This window comes from Penicillium cosmopolitanum, assembly GCF_028827165.1.
Source record: "Penicillium cosmopolitanum strain IBT 29677 chromosome Unknown utg000013l:1.0-859999.0:1.0-860633.0, whole genome shotgun sequence".
Lineage (NCBI taxonomy): Eukaryota > Fungi > Ascomycota > Eurotiomycetes > Eurotiales > Aspergillaceae > Penicillium > Penicillium cosmopolitanum.
The window spans coordinates 679,832-702,326 of record NW_026622683.1 but is presented as its reverse complement, the minus strand read 5'-3'; the positions used below and the strand labels follow the sequence as shown (position 1 = coordinate 702,326).

The 22,495-nt window shown below is 48.9% G+C and overlaps 9 protein-coding genes across 9 annotated transcripts; 3 read left to right on the top strand and 6 right to left on the bottom strand.

Annotated features, from left to right (window-relative positions):
• Positions 1–271: 271 nt before the first annotated feature.
• On the bottom strand, positions 272–3,397 carry N7509_014214 (uncharacterized protein; the record flags this gene model as incomplete). The annotated part of the gene is made up of 1 exon (XM_056638851.1): positions 272–3,397. One exon carries the CDS (start codon positions 3,395–3,397, stop codon positions 272–274), a length of 3,126 nt encoding a protein of 1,041 aa, XP_056480840.1.
• Positions 3,398–3,815: 418 nt separating this feature from the next.
• Positions 3,816–4,669, top strand: N7509_014213 (kinetochore Spc25 family protein; the record flags this gene model as incomplete). Its single annotated transcript, XM_056638850.1, has 2 exons — positions 3,816–4,050; positions 4,125–4,669. The coding sequence occupies 2 exons, from the start codon at positions 3,816–3,818 to the stop codon at positions 4,667–4,669; spliced, it is 780 nt and encodes a 259-aa protein (XP_056480839.1).
• A 153-nt stretch (positions 4,670–4,822) lies between these two features.
• N7509_014212 (SKI complex subunit WD repeat protein SKI8) lies at positions 4,823–6,072 on the bottom strand (the record flags this gene model as incomplete). The annotated part of the gene is made up of 6 exons (XM_056638849.1): positions 4,823–5,006; positions 5,084–5,270; positions 5,336–5,429; positions 5,518–5,684; positions 5,755–6,015; positions 6,066–6,072. The coding sequence occupies 6 exons, from the start codon at positions 6,070–6,072 to the stop codon at positions 4,823–4,825; spliced, it is 900 nt and encodes a 299-aa protein (XP_056480838.1).
• Positions 6,073–6,693: 621 nt separating this feature from the next.
• On the bottom strand, positions 6,694–7,133 carry N7509_014211 (mitochondrial 54S ribosomal protein bL32m; the record flags this gene model as incomplete). Its single annotated transcript, XM_056638848.1, has 2 exons — positions 6,694–6,731; positions 6,857–7,133. 2 exons carry the CDS (start codon positions 7,131–7,133, stop codon positions 6,694–6,696), a joined length of 315 nt encoding a protein of 104 aa, XP_056480837.1.
• Positions 7,134–7,369: 236 nt separating this feature from the next.
• Positions 7,370–8,766, top strand: aspD (septin aspD; the record flags this gene model as incomplete). The annotated part of the gene is made up of 6 exons (XM_056638847.1): positions 7,370–7,508; positions 7,591–7,719; positions 7,800–7,881; positions 7,931–8,068; positions 8,145–8,358; positions 8,425–8,766. The coding sequence occupies 6 exons, from the start codon at positions 7,370–7,372 to the stop codon at positions 8,764–8,766; spliced, it is 1,044 nt and encodes a 347-aa protein (XP_056480836.1).
• A 3,744-nt stretch (positions 8,767–12,510) lies between these two features.
• On the bottom strand, positions 12,511–13,269 carry N7509_014209 (guanylate kinase; the record flags this gene model as incomplete). Its single annotated transcript, XM_056638846.1, has 2 exons — positions 12,511–13,100; positions 13,257–13,269. 2 exons carry the CDS (start codon positions 13,267–13,269, stop codon positions 12,511–12,513), a joined length of 603 nt encoding a protein of 200 aa, XP_056480835.1.
• Positions 13,270–13,565: 296 nt separating this feature from the next.
• Positions 13,566–15,540, bottom strand: N7509_014208 (putative Golgi matrix protein; the record flags this gene model as incomplete). The annotated part of the gene is made up of 6 exons (XM_056638845.1): positions 13,566–13,807; positions 13,865–13,971; positions 14,046–14,761; positions 14,833–15,261; positions 15,318–15,436; positions 15,507–15,540. 6 exons carry the CDS (start codon positions 15,538–15,540, stop codon positions 13,566–13,568), a joined length of 1,647 nt encoding a protein of 548 aa, XP_056480834.1.
• Positions 15,541–16,024: 484 nt separating this feature from the next.
• On the bottom strand, positions 16,025–16,991 carry N7509_014207 (uncharacterized protein; the record flags this gene model as incomplete). Its single annotated transcript, XM_056638844.1, has 3 exons — positions 16,025–16,654; positions 16,801–16,835; positions 16,919–16,991. The coding sequence occupies 3 exons, from the start codon at positions 16,989–16,991 to the stop codon at positions 16,025–16,027; spliced, it is 738 nt and encodes a 245-aa protein (XP_056480833.1).
• A 3,208-nt stretch (positions 16,992–20,199) lies between these two features.
• N7509_014206 (uncharacterized protein) lies at positions 20,200–20,478 on the top strand (the record flags this gene model as incomplete). Its single annotated transcript, XM_056638843.1, has 1 exon — positions 20,200–20,478. The coding sequence occupies one exon, from the start codon at positions 20,200–20,202 to the stop codon at positions 20,476–20,478; it is 279 nt and encodes a 92-aa protein (XP_056480832.1).
• Positions 20,479–22,495: the final 2,017 nt, after the last annotated feature.

The window sequence follows — 22,495 nt, the reverse complement described above, 5'->3', positions numbered from 1 at the left end:
ACAGGCAACGTCTGATTCGTTATACTACGAAAAGCACCGGGTGGTTGTTATTGCTTGATACCGGCTTTTGGCACTGAGATATCTGGAAGAGTCTGGTCTGCAACATACTAATTCATGTATTCGGACGGCGATATTTATGACAAGCTGAGCTGAGCCTTTCAAGTTTTCCGTGCGCTGGATTTTTACATACAAGTTCAATATTTTATCTTCATGGTGACAGTCACGTCTTAATTATTTCTATTATGTGGCTCATTCAAGCATTTAGACTTCACTAAAATCCAGCAGCCCGCCTCTTCTTCTTCGCCTTAGGCGTCTTCTTCAACCCTTCACGCGCCCCGAACCGCCCACGTTCAATTTGTGTCATTGGCGCTTCGTCGAGAGTCGGCTGACTACTAGCCATCGGTAACGAAGAGGTAAAGGCCGTCCCCATCTCCGTCCAACTGGGTTGACTTGCCCTTGCCCGGATCATGGGTGCGACGGGGGTAGGCGGCAGGGCCGTTGCACTTGCACTCGCATTCGCACTTGCATTTGTAGCCGAAGCTGAAGCTGAATTCGAAGTTGAAGCCTCCGGCACGACGGATTTTGATCGGGATCGGGATCGCTTGCTTTGGCTTCTGCTACGTCGTGGTGTCCCTGGTGCGGACATTCTTTGACTTTCCTCGTTCTCTAGCATTTGGGATGTTTTGTTCCATTCATAGGTTGATGGGTCTGTACCTGGTTTCCAGTGTGAGAGGAGCATTGCTACATTTCGTGGTTGTCGTGGTTCTCGGAGGGTTGTGAATGCGGCTAGGTTGGTGTATAGTTTGTTCTGGGTCTCTTTGGCGGGTTCGGAGGGTGCGGAGGGTGTTGAGCTTGGCGGTATCTGACTCGAGCTGTCTTGTTGCGAAGGCAATATCTGACTGCTCGGTAGCTGCCACTGAGAGGAACGTAATGAGATGGCATTTCCTGAAGATGACTTTGTAGGTTTCACGGGAGGTTGATGTTGGTTCGTCGATTCGACGGCCCCTATCCCGGCCTGGGTCGCTTTGGGGTCGGTTGTATTGGAAATTCGGATAAGGCGTGCCAGGCAGAGATCGAGAGTTATTTGGCGGATCATTTTCTCCTTCATAATTCGGGTTTGGTCGGGTATACCATTTATTCCGTGGGGAAGACTGGTGACCCAATCCGTGACAAGCTGTTTATAGGTATCCAAGAAATCCAATCCGGAGCGGACACCTTGGGGTACGTTAAGAACGCCATGAAATAGTTTCGAGAGATGGAGCGGCAAAACCATAAAGCTTCTCTGGGCTTCGGTATCCTGGAATCTCAGTGCCGTTGCGACTAGTCCAGCTAGATCCTCGGCACCCTGGTCGATATCATCCAGTAAGGGCCGGCCATCGCTTAACTCGAGCATTGTTTCAGTGGAGTTCCACTTTTTGAGCGTGCCCAGCGTATTGCTTTGCAACTCCTTGGTCAGTTGGCTCAGAGTAGGCCGTAGAAGCGACTCGGAATCACTCCGATTTGTGCCAGCTAGCAAATTCGCCACCACGGCTTCGTATATAGTGGTCATGTTCAATGTCCATTGCGAATCGAATGAGGGTTCTACTTTTCTTGAGGAGCTGTTCTGAATACCCGCACGTGGGGGAGCAACCGTAGATTCATCCCAATCATCGACAATAAATTCATCGTCGTCATCGTCGTCTTTCAACTTCGAACGTAAGTTAGGTAGCTTCTTTCTCAAGTGCAGGACATGACTTCCATGGCTCCCCTCGCCAAGTTCATCCTGCTCGTCGCTCTTTGCATCTGCGCTTCGAAATAGAGTTTCGTGGACAGCGAAATTTGAGTCTGACCAGAATAATTTGACGAGGGTCATGTCAGTGTTGTACTCTGTAATTGCTGGGTTGATGGGAGCATATCCGACTTGTCGGAATACAAAGGTCAAATAAGGCGTGTGAGAAATTTCTCCGAGAGAAGATACCTCGATTGTTGATGGGATATCGAGCATAACGGAGTCGGATACAGAGCCAGACTCTGTCTGTTCCTCGTTGATCATGGGAACTTGAAATGTCTGCACAAGCGAGGTGAGGCGGGAGTAAAGAACGATCTGTAAAGTGTTCCCCATCTGCACACTACTAAGACGTAATGTGAGGTCCTCTGGATCTCGGAAGTGACGCCAGGCCAGTCGAGCCCGTAGAGGTTGCATATCTCCACTCCTGTTTGGCTGTGCATTTGCCATATCAAACCAGAGCAGTCGAGTGGTGGTGAGAACGAAAAAGTGTGATGTATTCTGGGCACTTCTGAGTACTTCCAGGACCCATTCAGAATGTAAAGTCAACCCCAGTTCAACAGGATAAGCTTGATTATCCTCGCCGACAATTGGAGAAACCATGACACAACGACGATCAGAAACAAGGACCGTTGAAACATCACCGACCCACTCGATCGACGACCACCCATCATACTGAGGACCATTCGGATCCTGAAACTGATCCATCCAAGGCAGCGAGCCCCTCCTCAGACATTTCGCCGCAAAAGCCGACTTCCGTTTCCGAGGGTGCCCAGTAATCTCCCATATACTCCAATGTCCCTCGGTATCAATGATGCCAAATTGACGAGGATACCAAGGATTGAACGTAACGTCAGCATGCTGCGCACCTCCAGTCTGCATAATTGATATTTCCAATACGGGGTTTGCATCAAGCGGGGAATTCCGCCGCGAAACTGCAAATTCTGAAATGTCGTTTTCGGGAACGTATATCGGCACAGCCTCACGACGATATAAACGAGGGCGAAATATGACTGTTACGTCGGGTAGTCGAGCTGCCATCCAGTGTGGTCTTTCCTCCAATGATCGTGCAAAGCAGACCTGGAGGATCGGAGCTCCTCGTCTCGACCATTCGGTTTCATCGCCATCGTCATCGCCGATACATGGAATATGCAGTGGATGGTCGTCATCTAGTTGGACATGATCTTCTTCCAATACGCGGAAGGTAATTATATTACCGCATTCGCCAGTCACGGAAGCGGCAATAGCAACGGTCTGCCTAGCATTCAGATTCTCCAGGGCGGGATCAGCATATCCAAGATCGAGTAAAGTAGATGCTTGGGGATCGTAAGACTTGATTGTATTCGCGACTGCTCTTGAAAACGAATCATTTCGCACAGAGGACCAATCAGATGCAAGATCGGGCAGTACTTTCGGAATCAGACCCTGGCCTGCAGATGGCAGATGCTCGATGAACCGTTGACGTTGGGCTGGGGCAAGTGGTGACGGAACGGTTGTTCGAGTCAAGCCGGTATTTGAGATTAAGGAAGGCCGTTTAAATGAACGTGTAAAGGACCAGGAACGCGTGTCGGGCACATATATGGCCCTTCCTGTGTGCCCATAGTGTAGAGCACTCTCGGAATGTTCATCCATGGGACCTTCTTGCCTTGCGCTGGCGCTTCGCAATAGGCGCAAGGCCCCGCCAGGACATGTCGATGAGATGGGAAGTTGAAGTCCGGATCTGCGGGGTGCAGAGCGAGTCCCAGAAGAGGAAGGTCAATAAAAGGACGTCAAATCCAAGCCAGTGGATGCACCTGAATATCGAATAAAGTAGAAGTCGTTAAATTGAGGATACTTTAAGGTGACGGGGAGGTCTCCCGATTGGATTTTTTGAGGTGGGCTGCTTATCGATAAGCCCCGTTGCGGTGGGAACCCCAAAACATTCACATCCACACCGCGTCAACTCAACTTCTCTCCACCATACCTAGTCGCATCGCATCGCACCGCATCGTATTGCAAAGAAGAAGTCAATCTCATTTCCCCTACCCGACAACTGTGTCTGGTCTACACTATGGCCTCCTCTACTTTCGACCCCTCACTCTCGACGAGTGGCATGCGCCCGCCCCTCGCCTCAGCAGACGCCCCCTCAATGGCCGATTCCCTACCCAGCATCAACTTCGGTTTCGATGATCTACGCAATCGCATGGCCCAGTTCACTGCCAAGTTTGACGCCGTGATTGAGCGCGGCCGCAAACAAGTTTTGGAAGAGCGCAATCAATTCCACATCAACCTCGCCGAACTTCAAGGTACGGATTAATAGGAGGGGGAGGGGTTCTTACTCAAAACAAAAACGACTAACTCGATATTATTTATTTCATAGAGGACGAACGCATGCGCCAACGCGATATCGAAATAATAAACCTAAAATCCCAAACCCACACACAAACCCTCCAAAAAGAAGCCGCAGAAGCCGCCGAAATGCACGCAGCAATTTCCTCCATAACCGTTGAGCGCGACACACGTCTCGCAAAACGCGATAGACTTAAACAACAAATTGCCGAGACGCAGAAATCCATCAACCAGCGCGTCGAATCGCAAAAGGCGCACGCGAAACATCTAGATGCTCAATCTCGACTGAATAACCCCGAGTTGGACTTTTGGCAGGATTATCTTTGTCTCAGGATTGAGGGGGCGGGGAGGGAGGATCGGTTGAAGTTTGTTTATTCGCATCTATCGGAGAAGGATTGGGAGGCTGAGGCTTGGTTTGAATTGGGTACTGCTAGTCGGGATTATGAGGTTTTTCATTGTAGGCCGAAGTTGGATGCTGAGGCTTTGGAACGGGAGGTAGATCTTGTTAATGATGATAGGGATTTTGGCGCTTTTCTTAAGAGGATGAGGAAGCTTTTTGCGGAGACTATGAATTGAATGGACTGGACTGGAATGGGGTGGAGTGGAGTGGATATGATCACTCTGGCGTTAGGAATATCCTTTTGATATGAAATTTTCTGTATTCTATACACAGGATAACCGGTTTCATTATTGATCATCAAGGTGTCGATAAATACCCTCGCCTCCCATTCAACCGCCAGTAGCCTCCCGGTAGAAAGCAATGCTCCGGTTCGCACCTCCAGTCGCGAATCCCTCTGACCTATTCGCCTTGGGCAGCCACTTAGCGCTCCAGACAGCCTTCTCGGTCTCGGAGTGGGTAGCGACGCAGCTCTTGGTGTCGATTGACCAGACCTTCACCTTACCGTCAAATGAACTGGAGAATCTGTTAGTTCTTGATTTTTGATAAAAAATGCTGTGGTGTCACTCGGGGCAGCGATGCTCTCTACTCACCTGCTCAGAAGGTACTCGCCAGAGTCGCTCCATGACAGAGACAAGATCCAGGCGCTATGGCCGGAAAGATTGGCAATCTGCAGACCAGAAGATGTGTCGTAGAGCACGATCACTTTGGAGTCTCCGGCTGCTGCGAGGATCTTTCCTCCTGGTGAGAAGGCGACGCTTCGGACGGGTTTGACCAGGCCTGTTGGGGTGGTTTAGTTAGGACCAATACATGAATGACTGCTCGAGGCATGGAATGCAACGCACCAGACAAAGAGAAGGGCATCCGGCCATCCTCAGTCTTGAAGATATAAACAGCGCCATTTTCATGCCCGCTAGCTATGAATTTTCCATCAGGGGACTGTCAGGTCAATGTTAGCATCAGTAATGTAATATCCTTTGCAAGAACGTAGCTCAAATGCAATTCAGTAAAAGAAAATGGAACCTACCAGGTCAATACATGTACCAAAGCTACCCTTGGTCTCATGATCTCGTATTTGAGTCCCATTATCATTGAGATCCCAAACCCGGACATGACCATCTTGAGAAACACCAGCCAGATACTGGCCATCTTCAGATAAGGCAATTGCCCACGCATCCACATTTGTGAGATTCGCTGCGGGGAACATCGTATATCAGTATTGCTCTCAGCGGGGCAGAATGGTCTAGACTGGACTGAGTCCTACCTGAAACTACCTGGTCAGCCGACCAATGCCCATCCTGACAGACCCAAGCCTTGACCTCGCCAGCAAAACCCGCACTGATAGCGCGCGTGCCCTTGGCGCCGGTGACGACGTGGTGGCAGCCCAGTGTGTGCGCGCCGTCGAGAGACTGCACCAGTGGGAATTCCGTGTCGAGGGTCGAGTGGACTTTGATGGATGGAGCTCCTGATGCCGATAGGACTTGCTTGTCTGTTACGGCTACCGAGAAGATGTCCACGGGGTGTGCTGGCTTTGTTAGCAATGGATGTTTCAAGGCGCGCTGCAGTGGAATGAACCTACCATTATCGGCGGTGCCCACGCCAGATATTGTCGTGACTGGAGAGGGTAGGGTAATTAGCAGCTGTGCGTTTTGCTGGAATATTCAGATCAGATCACGTCAGATCGTATCTGTGTTTTGCTCACCATTCTGCTTTTTTCCGAGTGGTTGTTCGGTCTATTTCCTGGTGGATGATGACGTTTGGTGGAGAGAAGCTGCAGTTCCGCCTTTGCGCCTGAGGCCGATCCCCTCCTCCGCAGTGTTTGATTTAGAGGGGGATTGATTGAGTGGGGAACTCTTGCTTTGGTTATATCTTATGGGTTTTTACGGAGTGTTTGATTTGATTTAATTGATTGTTTAATTGAAGTTTTGTTTATTTGGCCAATTGGGCCAATTGTGTGGAATACAGGACTATACTATAGTAAATCACAGGTGAATCATTTTTTGCCGGGAATTCAAACGCCAGGTGCCATGCAGTGGATCGTAGCCACATCCCAATTCTAGAAATACACTCAATGCTCTTGCATTTCCTTCCCCCCTCGAGCTTCAGCTCCAGCTCCAGCTTCAGCTTCAGTCATCGGCGACGCGTTGTCGTGGAAGCCGAGTCGAGCTCTTCGTGATCATTTGTCGTGATCATCCAATCGCCTTTATGCGGTCTGCGCTGTCTTCCACGAGTCCCTGATATCTATACAATTGGAAATCGGTTAGCTTTTTATTGGGTCGGACCAATTGGGTATCAACACGATCATCATGTGAGCCATCATATAGACGATGTGATGGCTCCAAGGCTCCGGTTGTTTCCGTACGTACCTCTCACACAGTGAGGACACAACAAGTGGGCGCGCTTGACCTGGCCACATCCTGGGCACTTGTTCAGAGACTGGACATCCTTCAGGGCCTTTCCGGCCATTTGACGGTGGCGCTTCTTCATGTGGGAGGTCTTCTTCTTGGGGACGGCGCGGAGGACGGATTCCCAGAGATCGGCGAGGAGCGGGGGGATGGTGATGGAGATGGGGAGGGCGAATGCGAAGGGGAGAATGGAGGGCGACATGCGCAGGGGCGCGGGGGCGAAGAGACGAAGAGCCATGGTGGTGTGTGTGCAAGTGTTGGAGTGATAATGGTTAGAGGTAGCAAGTGTTGGTGTTGGTTGAAGATGAAAAAGACGGACACATCCACGCTAAACCCAAACAGGCAAGGGCCACCCCTGAAATAACATTCACACCTTAAGGGGCTCTCTCCATCTTCACCTGGGGAAATCGAACTTCTTTCTTTCATCTGGTCACTTTGGTCTCTCTTTTACCACTCCTCCACCCTCTTCACATAATGGCCGCCGCTACTTCTGCTGCTTCGGCTCAGCAGCCCACCGTTTTCCCCCACAGCCATGTCGGTTTCGACAGCATCACCTCCCAGATCGAGCGGAAGCTGTTGAAGCGTGGTTTCCAGTTCAATGTCATGTGTGTTGGTGAGTGGTGCTTGTCTACCTGGAAATTTCATGAGATTCATGAGAGAAATGTTTCAATTCATTCAACTAACACCCCCTCCAGGTCAAACCGGCCTGGGCAAATCCACCCTTGTCAACACCATCTTCGCATCCCACCTGATCGACTCCAAGGGTCGTCTCACCCCTCAAGAGCCCGTTCGCTCCACCACCGAGATCCAGACTGTTTCGCATAGTACGTGTGTCTGGGAGGATTTATGATTGCAAGGAATCATTGGACTGCGCATTGGATCAATCGCTGACCGGATATACTAGTCATCGAGGAGAACGGTGTTCGCCTCCGTCTGAACATTGTCGACACACCCGGTTACGGTGACCAGGTGAACAATGACCGATGGTACGCATCTCCCACACCAGAGCGGGACACTCCTACTAACACTTCTCAGCTGGGACCCCATTGTCAAGTACATCAAGGACCAGCACTCGGCATACCTCCGCAAGGAGCTTACCGCGCAGCGTGAGCGTTATATCCAAGATACCCGTATCCACTGCTGCTTGTTCTTCATCCAGCCCTCCGGCCATGCGTGAGTTCCTCTCTTCCCGCGAATTTCTGCTACCCCGCCGATACGCTGTGTACTAATTGATTATTCCGGCCTTCAGTCTCAAGCCCATCGATATCGTCGTTCTCAAGAAGCTGTCCGACGTTGTCAACGTCGTCCCCGTTATCGCCAAGTCCGACTCCCTGACTCTTGAGGAGCGCCAGGCCTTCAAAGAGCGCATTAAGGAGGAGTTCTCCTTCCACAACCTCAAGATGTACCCCTACGATAATGAGGAGCTCGATGATGAGGAGCGCTCTATCGACGCTCAAATTAAGGTAGGGACATAAATCCCCGCCCCGCGAAAGCAAGCAAGTTTGTTTCTGTTTCTGACAAGCATACAGGAGATCATCCCCTTCTCCGTCGTCGGCAGTGAGAAGACCATCGTCGTCAACGGCAAGCAGGTCCGCGGCCGCCAGAACCGCTGGGGCGTGATCAACGTCGAGGACGAGACTCACTGCGAGTTCGTCTACCTCCGCAACTTCCTCACCCGCACCCACTTGCAGGACCTGGTCGAGACCACCAGCCAGATCCACTACGAGACCTTCCGTGCCAAGCAGCTGCTTGCTCTGAAGGAGAGCAGCGCCCAGGGCGGCCACTCCACCGGTGGCAGCCGACCCATCAGCCCCTCTGCGGAGCGGGAGCTGAGCCGCAACTCTCAACGCGGTGCTATGAACGGTTACTAGATTGACTTGACTTCTCTCCTTGAATGGTGTTGCTGCGGTACTCTTAGCCTCAGCTCAGCCGCGATGGTGAAAGTGTGCGCGCCGCCCGCCTTTGATGCGCCAACGATATCAAACAAACCCTTAGCTCGGCCAGGCTAGCTCTCGCTCTCACACACCCTCTCCCTCCGAAAACTTCCTGTCCCTTTCGACGCCAGCAGGCCCTTGCAGATATCCCTTTTTATTTTCTCTTTTTTTCTTTGCGTGTTATTATCTCCGATATTCTGTATCCACAGCACGGCCCCGGTCCATCTACATCCAGGCTGACTGGGCTCGGGCCACCCCTTTATTTTACCTAGGATTTTTGTCTTGCCGGGGATAACCATAAGAGTCTGGCAATCAGCGCTGAACATTCACATTCGGTATCTGGTTTTTTTTTCTCCCATGTACTTAGTTTCCTTAATTATCCCTCATGAGAAACTTGTCATTCTTGGCTGATGCTGATGCTGAATTGATGCTGATTGCTAAGGCTAAGGCTAAGGCTGAGGTATTGTCAAGCAAGGCTTTTTTGTATTTTGCAAAATTATGGATTGAAGGCATGGTATGGTATGGGGAGCAGGTGTAATCCTCCTAGCTTTACTGGGGTTAATAATATTCTCATTCCGGCTTTCAAGTGTGTGTCTAATTTAACTTCTAGCCTTAGGGTAGATCGATCCTGGTAGCTGGTAGCTGGTAGCTGGTAAGTAATTCCAACCTGAGGTTCTATACACATATCGGGACTGTGGAACTTATTCACTGGCAGGTTTAGGCTAGTCCCTCTCTTCAAGTTTGTGTTCCTGTACCTGGTACTAGTAGTTCGGGGTATCTATAACTACTCTGATTCATATAAGAATAAAGAGTAGTATGGGTGTCGGTAGAAAGAACGCTGACTCCCGCGTCGTTCCTAAATTTTGTGATATTAGGCTGGTGCAGGTCAGGACCAAGTCGAACTATCAGAATTGATCCCGGGGTATCGATGAGCGGTTTCATGACATATTACCTCTTGTCTGGGCATTTCTCGACAATAGATCTCTAATTGTCTTTAGTCAAATCACAATGATTTTCTCAGCGTATGGTAATATACATTAAGTATTATAGAAGTAGTACATATTGCGAAAAACTCTACAACAAATGACAGACACCATCAAGACATTGCTGGCTTTAGATATATCAGATATCAGATATCAGTGTTTACCTCTCACGAGTGAGTCTACTGGCAAACTTGGCTTTGACAATTGTTAGAGACGCAGTCCGCGGAGACAAGGCAGTGCTTCCCGTTGCTACACTGAGAACAAGTGCCTCCACCACAATCGATGTCTGTCTCTGCACCATTTTCGACGCCATCAGAGCAGGTTGGAGCCTGACAGGTACCTGTGGCACAAACCCTGGATTGGCAATCCGTGCCTACGATGCACTTTTTTCCATCAGCACACGACGCACAACTGACGCCACCACAATCAATATCTGTCTCACTGCCGTCTTCTATCCCATCAGAGCATGAAGCAGTAGTCGTACAGCTGCTACTCATGCAGGACATGCCGGATAGACACTATTGGTGTGGTTAGTAATTGTTTATCTTTCAAAGGTAATAAATAACATACAACATTCCCACAGCTTCCACAGTTGCTATTATCGCTAGCAGTATTCACACATGATGCTCCACATGGCTGCAGTGGAGATGAACATGTAGGTACACAGGTACCAGATGAACAGGATGTCCCAGATTGGCACTGTCACGGAAGTCAGTATAACCAAGAATGGCGAATAAGAAGCATATTGCGACACGTACAACATTCCCACAGCTTCCACAGTTGCTATTATCACTAGCGGTGTTCACACATGATGCTCCACATAACTGCTGTGGAGAAGAACATGTAGGTACAGTTTGTGGTATACAAATGCAGCTTCTATTTCATATTAGCTTCCAGATGGGTCTGCAATTCCAAGACGATCAAAAAAAGAGACTAACGACGCAGTTTGTCCGAGGATAAGTCCAACTAAACTCGCAGGTCCACTGCTGCTGGCACAGTAACCAGATTGGTCACCTAATTCCTGACACTTTTAATGAATCAGAATATTAGTACAAGTATTAACACCCTCTTTGCATATCCACAAATCCTACCTTGGCGTCACAAGCGGCCAGGTTGCAACTACCTCCATCCCCAGCCCCAGCCCCAACCCCAATGTTCCCAATGTCACCACCCCCAGTGTCAATATTAATACCACCGCCATCCCCATTGCCAATATTGTTACCCCCGTGGGAAAGCTTATCCCCACCTCTAGGTCCACCCCACTTTTCTAGAGTATCTTCTTCAGTGAGTGCAGTGACAAAAGCACAGAACGAAAGGGTAAAAAGAGCGAAACGCATTTTTGCAAAGCCGTTCACTTAGACGATAAAGAATTTGGTAGGAAAGAAATATCGATTTGAACCGGCCCTACTGCTCGTTATAATCAAGAACAATTTGTCCTGATTTTCCAGGGAAGGGGGGGTTATATGTAGTATGCCCACAGTCATTCATTCACTGTCAAGGTTTTGTTATTATAAAGGAAATACTTAGACATGGTCCCTGGAATGTGAGTCAAGGGGTCATGGTATGCGCGCACAAGTCCCGGCAAAATGTTCCAGCAACCAGAATAGAGTTTTGTAGAATCCGATTGATCGTCAGTGCGTGGGAATGATCCTCAATAGAGACATTACTTACCCATTTATCATATATATAGAGAAGAATAGGAAGAGATAGGTAGTAGAAAGATGATGTCTGAGCTGTACCTACTGTACCCGCGCCGCCTCCAGGAAGAATAATCGGCAGAAAGTGTATCAATGAAACAAATGAGTACAGAAAATGTAGCGTATTTGTTTTGTTATGTATTTTACAGGTTTGAAGTGATGCGAGGGGATGGTCTACAAGCTACTAGCTGAATCAGGGTAAGTAGAGTTTTGAGGTGAAGTGGTTGAATAAAAGTTAATATTGACCCAGAAAGGAAATAAGCAAGATAACCAAATATACTAGCCTCGCACAATACTAATGGAAATCATCACTTAATTAGAGAAAAAAATGGTGTTGAATTTTCAGTTCCAGATATTATAATATTCCTATAGAAAATACTCTGAGAAGGAAGTACCTTTACCCATTTTTATTTGCCTGATAGTTAGCCCATGCGATATCGCTTTGTACAACAACAAAAATTCCATACTAGTAAGCAATGAAAGTAGCGCTGTCAAGCTTGGTACTTTGCTAATTTTATAAGGGCTTGGCTACCAGAAGTAAGAGAATTAATCTATTTAAGGGTCCAGCATATGCTTGCGGAATATTCTTAAGAAAGTTAAAGTTATAATGAGCCCGGTAAATAGAAACATAGCGACAACTTCAAGCAATGGAATACAGACAAGACATCGATATAGCCTTCAAGTTGTTCTCTTTACTAGCTTAAATAAAGAATACTATATCTATAACAAAATTCAGGGTACTAAGAACATTAGAAAACCCCTGTAGAGAACAATTAGGATTCTAGATTCAAGTTATACATGACTAGTTTGTACATTGGCAAGTAGTTTGCAGGTAGGGTGTAAGGAGCCAATCTGGACTCTGTAATTATATACCGCTATCGAGGAATTAATTCCAAGATCAATTTTCAAGGCAATTTAACAAACACAAGATCTATCCAAGCCATTATCTGACCCTTTCCCATGCCTATGCTCATGCTCATGCATCACATCACATCAGATCCTCATTGCGCAGCCCCAAACCGTCCCCCATCAACAATAAACTCCTTCAACTCCCCATAAGCCCTGTCAAGATCATCATTAACAACAATCTTATCATGCGCCCCAGGAGTCTGCGAAAAAGCCAACTCATTCCTCGCCTGCGCAAGTCTCTGCTGCAAACTCTCCTCCGTCTCGGTATTTCTCCCCCTCAACCGCCGCTCAAGTTCCTCCATAGAAGGCGGTGCGAGAAATACGAAGCGCGCATTAAGATCTTCCCGACGCTTAACCTGCTTCACGCCTTCCATTTCAATGTCCAGGATACAAATTCGTCCTTGCTCGGCGACGGACTTGATTGCGGCTACACTGGTGCCGTACAGGTTGCTGCCGAATTGGGCGTGTTCGATGAATCCGTTGGAGGTTATGAGGGATTGGAAGGATTCGCGCGTTACGAAGTTGTAGTCTTTTCCGTTGATTTCGCCGAGTCGCGGGGACCGGGTTGTGTGTGAGACGCTGAAGCCGAATTTATCGGGGTATTCGGCGAAGAGGCGTTTCAGTAGGGTGGATTTTCCGGTGCCGCTGGGTCCGGAGATTACCACGGGTCGGAAGTTTTGGACTGTGTGAATGGAGTTTGTTAGTATTTGTTCGATTGGGTTTTTTGCTCGGTTTTGGAGGGGGTGTTGTCGTTGTGTTGGTTTGCGTGGGTAGCTAAGGTTGCGGGGAGCGAAATGGATTGATGGTGTGGACACAGCCAGGGTATAAGTAGACATACCGGCGCTAGACATTTTATATGCAGAGCAGATTGCGCTTGTACTTGAAAAAGATCTTGAGAAAGAAGGAAGAGCACGCGCGAAAGAGAAATAATGCATGGATGAGTTGGGGATGAGTCGAAAGTTCCACAATTTACGAAACCGGTGACGGCAGAATGAAGGCGGTCAGTGCAGATCCGATCTTATGAGCCTCAGGATTTCTATAGTTGTGTATAGTGTATAGTGTGTAGTGTAGTGAACATTTGTTTGACCTTCTCTCTTTGAAAGCTCTCTCTCTATACATGAATATGAAAACATGATGCCGTCTCACTTCATTGGGACGGCGGGCCTGGATGACTTCCTCGTCGCATTGAGCTGATCTTGCCAACCTCGGCTTCCTGTTCTAGGAAGTTTGACCATAATTCTGCGAGGGTTTCTTTGCTTGATGCGCCGTTGTCCATGAATTCTGTGGCTAGATTTGGCGTGCTGGGGGTACGGAGAGGTGTTCCTGGTACTCGAAGTTTTCCAGTACTTGAGGTGCCAGGTCGTGCAAGGCCGGCCTGTTCTCGTTGTTCTGGAATTTGCATTAGTCGGGGGTTTCGTGTACAAATGTGTATGGGGGAACACTCACCATCGTCCCAGCCTAGAAGAGCAGCGATAAGCTGAAGGATCTGGAACTTCTTTGGGTCTGACCGATCCAGTGCAAGGAAATGTAGTAAATGATTGGTTACAATATGACTGATGTCAAATGTTAGCGCATTCTCCATTCCCCGGTGTATATGTATATCAAGACGATCCTCGGAGAAACATACCGATCAACATTATCTTCGGGCTTTCCTTTCTTCAAGAAACGCAGGGCCTTTGTCAAATGGTCATTCAAAGTAACAGCCTCATGTCGAAGCTTTCCGATAAGAAGGTTCTTCTCCTTGACTTCCTTTTCAAAAGGTCGTGCCCGCTCAAGCTCCTCTTGCGCCGCTTGGAACTTCTTATCCGCATCACCGGCTTGCTGCTGCGCCTCACGTAGGGACCGTCTCAGCTCTTCGAGCTGGGTGTCGGAACTTTCCACAATTTCTCTGAGCTCCTGCTTCCGCGCTGTTTGAATCTCTTGCAGCGCTCGCTGAAGACCATCAACCGTAGATTGTTGAATGTCACGATCAGCAGCGGCTTTCTCATAAGCCTCTCGAAGATTACCCAATTGCTCTTCGAGGTCTGCGACCTTCTCTCCCATGTTTTCGCGAATGGATCGTTCTTCCATTGCGAGGACTTCCCAATTGTGCATTGCCTCCTTCGCCTGCTCGAATTCGGATTGAAGGTATGATTCTTGCTCTGCCAGCTCATCTTTCTCCTTCAGCCAGTTCTGCTGGGACAGTGTCGATCGGTCTCGTAGTGTCGCGATCTCCTTTGATTTCTCGGCTGATTCTTCGGATAGTTCAACTAGTTCTGTGGACTTGGTTTCGAGCTGCGACTTCAGGGATGCGTTTTCGTCTTCTAGGTCCTCGATCTGGGATCGCGCGTTGGCCAATTCTTCCTGGGGGGATGTCAGTAAAGGCCACCAATACCCTAGGGTAGTAGTATCCGCGGGGTGGTAATTCAACACACCTCATCCTCTTTGAGTCGTTCTCCGAGCTGTGACTTGATCGCATTGACTCGCTCCATGAGCTTCTGGAATTGCGTTTCTGCCTGCTCCTTCTTTGTCTCGGTGTCGTCCAATTTCTGCTGCAGCGCCTCCATATCTGCCTTGTGCTTCGATTGGATCTCCTCGAGCGATTTCCGCATGTCGGTTACTTCGGCACGGAGTGAGTCTCGGTCCCGCACCAGGGCGTCGAAGCGGTCTTTGGGTTCGGCTTCGGATTCGGCATCGTTCGACGCGGGGTGTTCAGGTACTCGAATTGGAAGATCGGTAGGTTTCTGGTCTTCGGCATGTTGGCTTTGACTTGGTGCACTGCTATCGGCTGTATTGGGTCTGTTGTCGCCGTCGCCGGTGGAATTCGTCACATCGTCGTCCGCGGCTTCGGGGTCGGGATCGTCCTAGGGCGTTCAGCAGAGGATAACAATGGCACGGTTGGTAGAAATGCACCACTTACATGAGTGTCATTATCTGGGTTCGTTGTAGTATCAGGCCCCTGATCGTCATTGTCAATGTGTTGGGCATTATTGGCCTTTGCCTTTGCGCCCTTCTTCTTGTTCTTCTTGGATTTCGCGCCTGTGAGCAGTGGGGGCGGGGTCAGTCCGAATAGAAACCCAGGGGAGTGTAGTGTATCAGGGGAATGTACCTTGAACAGCAGACGGGGGATTGTCTTCGGGCATGGTGTTGTGTTGAAGTGCAAGAGGGAGGTGGGGATGGTCGAACAGATAGTCTTAGCCGATCTCAGGAAGCTGTCAACATCTCCGCTAGCGTGGCTGGGGCCCTTCCGCCCTGCCAAGCGGGAGCATTGCGCATTGCGATGATTAATCTATCCGCCACAGGATATTGGGATTGGGATTGGGATTGGGATTGGGATTGGGATTATTGGATGCCAATTATTGGTCAAGTACTAGTCAATTAGTAGTCAATTATTTTGCTACTGGTCGTTTCTCTGTAGCCAAGATCTATTACGACAAAACACGCTGTATAAAGATCTAATGGAAGCATTATTCAATAGTTCAACCTCACTCCTCTCCGAGCCTAGCCTTGGGTATTTACACATATTCCCTTCAATCGCAATGCTTTTGTATATGGATAGGGGGTCGTGTCTTCATTTGCTTGCCCAGATTCACCTATGTACCTGCGACAATAGGTAATGCATTGCAATCACATAAAATCATCCAAGAAATCCTCCCCACGATCCTGATTACTGCTATTCATCATAGCCTCATCACTAAACATATCATCATAAGCATGATCCTTCTGCCACTTCAACTGTTCCCGCTCCCTCTTCTCAAGTTTCTCCCTCTCCATCCGCTGATCGCGCGACTTGCGCTCGCTATTCCGCTTCTTCTTCGCGGCTTCTTCCTTCTCGGTGCGAAGGTCAGGGAATTTCTCGACTCGGGTTTTGTTCAGTCGGTTGACGATCGCATTTTCGCGCTCACGGACTAGGATCTTGCGGACTAGTTTCTGGTTGTGGAAGGAGACTTGGCCTGTGGCCATTGAGCCGTCCTTTTTGAGATTGGACCATGGTGTGTAGATGATTGTGATGTTGTCTTTTTTGTTTCCTGCGTGACGTTGATAATTAGCCCCCCATTGGTTTCCTCTTTCGATGTGTAGTTGGTTCTCCCGCGATATTCTCGGTAGCACCCGGGGCAGTTTACACGAACCCTCAATGGAATTGGCCTTTGTGAGTTGCGCGCAGTCTTCTAAAAGTGGTCCTTCGATGTTGTCCCATGTTTCTCCTTCGCGTAGGCGGACGTAAACGTGGGCACTCGATAGATTATCAACGTGGAACTATGGAATCGGTCATGGCGTTAGGTTAGAGCTCGGCGCAATGTGTTTGTTCGAGGTGGGATACCAACCCTGCGTCAGAATGTGGTTAGTATCATATCCCGATCACGGATTTTGATTCAATTGCTGGGTTCATCCACGTACCAAACATCCTCGTCCAAACCGTAACTGATTAGATCCTCGTCTAGTCAAGCAAATCCGTTAGGAATGTTCTATGTTCCATATTCCCTTCCCCGCGGGGCTAGTTGGAGATTCAAGTTGACATACTCTCGAACTTGTCCTTGCCGACGTATATAAACGCGGAGGGGGAGACCACATTTGATGTGAAGTAGTAGACCATGGCGAGGGATCCTGTAGAGGTAGAGGATTGCGAGGGAATTAACACGCTCGGCGCAGTTGAGTTCGTTGAAGATGTTCTTGGTGGGGAATTCTTGCGGGAAGATTTATATGATTAGTCAGCAGCGAAGAGTGAGTAAACGATGTTCGAGATGGGGCGGTTCGAGATGTATAATGCAACTTATAGTTGTACTAATTGACTGGCCTTGTTTAGAGTAGGGGGCCATTATGTTCGAGTTGCGGTCATTGTCACTTTGTGCTTAGGTGCATCTTCTGGAACGGGATTATCTGCCTACGAGAAGGCTGTTATACGTAGGCATGCTACGTATGGAGGAGATAGAGATAGCATGGAATTGAAGAATAGCTAAAATGGTGATATATCCAAGGCGTAGACAAATTTGAAGTACTGCGCCGTTCTAGCTAATTGTCTATACTAATATACCCGTGGCCTCGGCGTCGTCGGGCGTTGTAGAGAGTTACTGAATAGTAAGAACTACCCGAGGTTCACTGGCAAGCTCTCCAGGCAGTGTTTCAGGCTCAAAGCTAAAGATGAAACATTCCTCTACTTCCATCATAGTTGTAGTAGTACACAGGCTGTGTTGCAAGCTCGGATAATCCGGATCGAATATTATATACATAGAGCACACCCATGTAACCACATTTTATGCCCTAGAATCATATGATACCAAGGTATGTACGGACCAGGTTGTGCTCGCCGTTAAGGATATACATATCAATCAACTTGAAGCGTACAACCAGCCCATGTACTATACCACCAGCGCAACTTGAAGCTAACTCTTTGTCTCGGCCGAGGATTACCCGAATTCTCCTCCCCGAGCATCCCTCGGCTCCCGCCAGGAGACTGACCTGTGTCACCAATTGCCTCACGACCCTCTCCAAAGACAAAGAAATACTAGTATCAACACACGCTAGCGTCGAGTGGAATGTGGCTCCTCGGCCCTTGTTCCGGAACCATACCACCGCTCCACGCATTTTTTTAAAGTTATGGTGGAGCTGCCAGGCACAAGCTCAGACCCTCGTTTAGGGCTTTCCATCCTGAAACAAGACTGGTCCCCCCCTTAGATAAAAAAAATAAAAAATAAAAATAAAAAATAAAAAAACCGAAACAAAGCGAAGTGGATAAATGAAAAAAAAATCAAGGACTGCTCGGCAGACGTGGAGAGAACGTTGAACTTTCATTCCGGCGCAATATCCCTATCTGGGTATCTGGGCGCTCTGCCGATGCACTTTTTGACTTTGCTTCCCCCCCACTCCCCTGAGCCTCTGCTGGCCGCGCAAGACGGACTCCATAATCGCGTGGGAATGGGCATGGGCATGAGCATGGATATGGGTGCTTCCAATATGGTGACCCTTGGCGGAGTACTCGGATGTCTGGCTTTGTTTCGGCTCAGAAGGATCTTTTCCGATCCCAATCCCGCCTTCCTGCAGGATAAAAATCAGGATCGTCCTGATGATCTTGTGTTTCCTGGCCTGTTTCAAAATGTTTCGCTGGGTATAGATGCGCAGTGATGGAGCCGCCTGGAGATGATGCGAGTTATGAGAGTAGTACGACCCCTGCTAGCAGGAAGCATTCCCCTGTTAGCTGACGAGCACAGCACATCACGACCACCGTATCGCGCGTATTCGTCTCCTACTGTATCTGGAAATCGAGAGCATCGGGTAGTTTGACACAATACTCCGTCTCCGTCCTCCGTACTGGTCGCCGGCAGACGGCAAGTCGAAACCCACTTAGATCCATGACTGGCTTCCGAATTGCCGAACTCATCTTGTGAGTGTGAGAGCTTCTCCGCCTGACTCAGGTACACATGGGTACATACATGGGGCCCGCAAAAAACGCACAACAGGCTTTGCCTCCATCGACGATCCCTTCGGTAGGAAGGGCTAAACGAACCACATCGTACCGGATGTACAAGGCTACTGCCCCGGGACAAGGATGTTTCCAAGCGGGCAACGATGATTCGCAGCACTGGGGATGGGGGTGGAAATGAGAGAAACCAACCGCAATCATTGAAGGAGCCTCACAAAGCAAGTCAGAACATGGGAGTCCCCCCCCCCCCCCTCCATCCCTCCCCGGCCGGCGGGCCCTATAGAATCTCCACTCGTCTGATGCACCGGACTTGTTGGACCTTTTGGGGGGACCACTGAAGGGACCACTGAGGGGACCACCGAGGGTACATGCATTCAACCGTTCCCACAGGCGAGTTGGATTGGCCACGCCACTAATCTAATGGCTGTTAGCGATATGTCCGACCCTTGAACCCTATAGGAATGTAACGAATCACGGACTCCGCCGACGTGGTCTCGATCCTCCCCGGCTAGTTCGATCCTAGCCGGAGCATGTCATTTTCTGGCCCGAAAAAACCGTTACGCCAAGGGCCCTTGTGCTAACGCATTAACGCTTCCACCGCGCGGGCGAGCCCGTCCATGGCAAACCACACCCCCACCACGTTGCTCTTTTTCTTAATTGCAGGTGGCCCCGGTGCGCCAGGATTGTGCGCATCCTGTTCTTACCATTTACTTTCGAAGGTTCAGGTTCGGTTTTTCTTTTTTTTTCTGCTTTCACTCGGATTTCCCGATATGTACTTGCTATAATCAATATGCTTCCGCATTGATGCTTTTTTCTCTTCCTTTTTTTTACCTTACCTTGCTAGCTTTCCTGCTGGTGTCGGGATGAAGACCGCATTGTACCTGTCCTTGTGCAACTCGGGCCTGGTTAAAATAAATCCTATTCTCCTGCTGGTCCTTTCCACTTCCCGGGTATTACTCTTAGTATCTCGGAGCTACTGGGCTGGGTCCCTCCCCTCCCCCCCCTTCCCTTGCTCCACTTCGGCTCCGTTTTATAATTGAAAAGATTCGGATTTCCGTCTGGTCGCATGCAGAATTCATTTTTCCCGTGAAGACGTTTTCTTCTTCAAATTTAGCCCTTCGGGCGCCCTCCTTTAATCCGCTGCGATCTGGTCTGGTTCTGATCTGCGGCAAACTTTCGCTTCCTTCTACAACCACAACCTACAACTTACAACCTTTGATACCCTTGAAAACGGTCGAGGATACAATACAACAAACGAAAATCTACTAGGGAAAAAAGCATACCATTCTCCCTGTCTCTTTCATTCAAGAGCACATTTGTTCTATACACCACTTTCACCACTTCTACCAACTCCCTCCCCTCCCTCTCCTCTCCTCTCCTCGCCATGTCCAAAGATTCAACAGCCATCCGACAAGCGCTAGAACGTGCCCGAAATTGCGAAGATGGCACAGTAGACGCGCAAACAACCGCCCTCCTCGAAGCCGCCATTACAGAATTATGGACGAGAATCCAACGCGATCCGGACACCTACGTCCTCACTCGAGACGAGTTCGCCCTCTTCAACTACTTCCTCGAACGATACCGCGGCTCCACCGTGGCACAACGGGCCGTGGCACGCTTTTGGAATACCAACCATGGTTCCCCGAATGCGGACTTGAAATGAATCAAATCAAAACGCTCCGGCACTACTGGATTGGCTTGGTTTGGTTTGGTGAGTGAGTGAGTGAGCTGGGGTAGCCTGGCTGGCTGGGTGCTGGTAGTTCGGTGCGTGTGCTGTCTGTGTGCGTGTGTGCTCCTTTTTGTTATTATTCTATTTTCGCTTGTTGGGCTGCGCTGCGATGCGATGCGATGCGAGGCGAGGCAGTCCAGTCCAGCGTTCATCCTGCAGCTGCACCCACCATGCACCTACATCTACATCTACACCTACACCTACACCACCATGTACCATATCCATGTACATCTCTCGAGGCGGTCGAGAGATGACGATGTTGATCATCCTGCATTTCGACGACGCCGGATGGCGCAAACTGCGAACCGCAAACCAAACCGCAACCCCCGACCAGGATGGACCTTGCCACCACTCCACTTCAGCCCGGGCTATCGATATAACTACAGCTACAACTACAACTACACATACGCACTCTCTTCTCCACTCTCCACTCTCCTTCCTTCGGCATATTCGGGGCGTGTCGGATTCAATGGGGGAAAGGAAACCGGGGGAGAAATTCATCTTCGTTGGCGTTGGCATTGGCGTTAGATCAGGACAGGACAGGACAGGACAGGAACTTCAAGCGCTTTGCTTTACGGGGGAGTTTTATGGGGGAGTTTTTTTAAAAAGATTTTGGCAAGAGAAAGAGAAAGAAAGAAAGAAGTCCAATCCAACCCGGCTCAGCCAGCCTCTGATCTGATCTGAGCCTTACGATTACTGATTACGATCAAATTCAAAATCAAAGTCACCAATCCCAGCCAAAAGTGGGGATAGAATACAAATTTGGTACGAGTATGCATGCTGTTACGTTTTTGTTTTCGTTTTGCCAGCAAGGTGCAGCCAGCAGGCAGGCAGGCAGTTTGACATCCCTGTCACTTATCGGGAAGACATGCGTTGGGTTGGGCTGGGCAGGGCAGGGCAGGGCATCTCCACATACGAGCATTTATGGCGTGGGGAGGGATCTGATTCAATTTGAATTTTAAAATGGTTGGGGAGGGCGGGGACTGGACGACTTGTCTATTTTTTTTTCTTGTTTCCCCTCGGGTCTCTCTTCCCCTGCTCAGTGAAAGGCATGCATGCTATGTACAAACATTCATCTATCCATATAGCCCATACTTATGTACATATATTCAATCTCTAGCATAATAATCATATGATATCCGTTGGAGTACGGGAAATTAAGAAAAGGACTTGAAATTAATTAATTATCTTTTAATTATCTTTCTCAAACAAGAACAAGAACAAGACACAAATAACTTGAATAATCCAACCCTTGTTGGAACTGGAACGCAGAAAACCTTCAAGTTGGAATACCTAAGTTATCCTTTGCCCATATTTTTATACTAGTATTTATAAACCAGACTGAACCGGTTATACCTAAACCAGAGAGCCGCGGTGTGACATCGCCGCGGGTGGTACTAGTTACTACTTACTACGGTAGTCACTACCTTAGTACTCCGTACTAGTAGCTATGGGATCCGATGGATCCATAAGGAATTCTCCGACTGGCTCTGTAATTTAGCACTAAAGTTTTGGGGCTGTCGGTTAGGTTAGCTGCTACGTAGTCGTAGTCGTTAGCCGTACGGTAACTAGTTATCGGCCACCAGGGCAAGTATTACATTAACGATCATGAGATAGAGATAGGATAGACACTAGTGTGGTGTTTATGGTGTGCGTTTAATATGTGCTAGTCTTGAAAGCTCGTCATTTTGTGCAGTTGTTACAAGCATATACATAGTCCACGGCCATGGGTTAGTCTCCGGGTTATTTATGTGATGTCAGTGTCGAGTCAAGCGAGCGGCTCTGCGGGTTCTCAGAGAGGTGGTACGAGTACGCAACGGTGCAAGCGTGTTTTTTTTCTCCTTTGCGTTCTTTTGCCAAGCCACGGAGCTGCAGTCACGAGGTGCAGTAAGACAAGACGGTGAGGGAAAGAGAGTTTGGATCCCTACGGTCTGGTCTGGTCTTGTCTGCA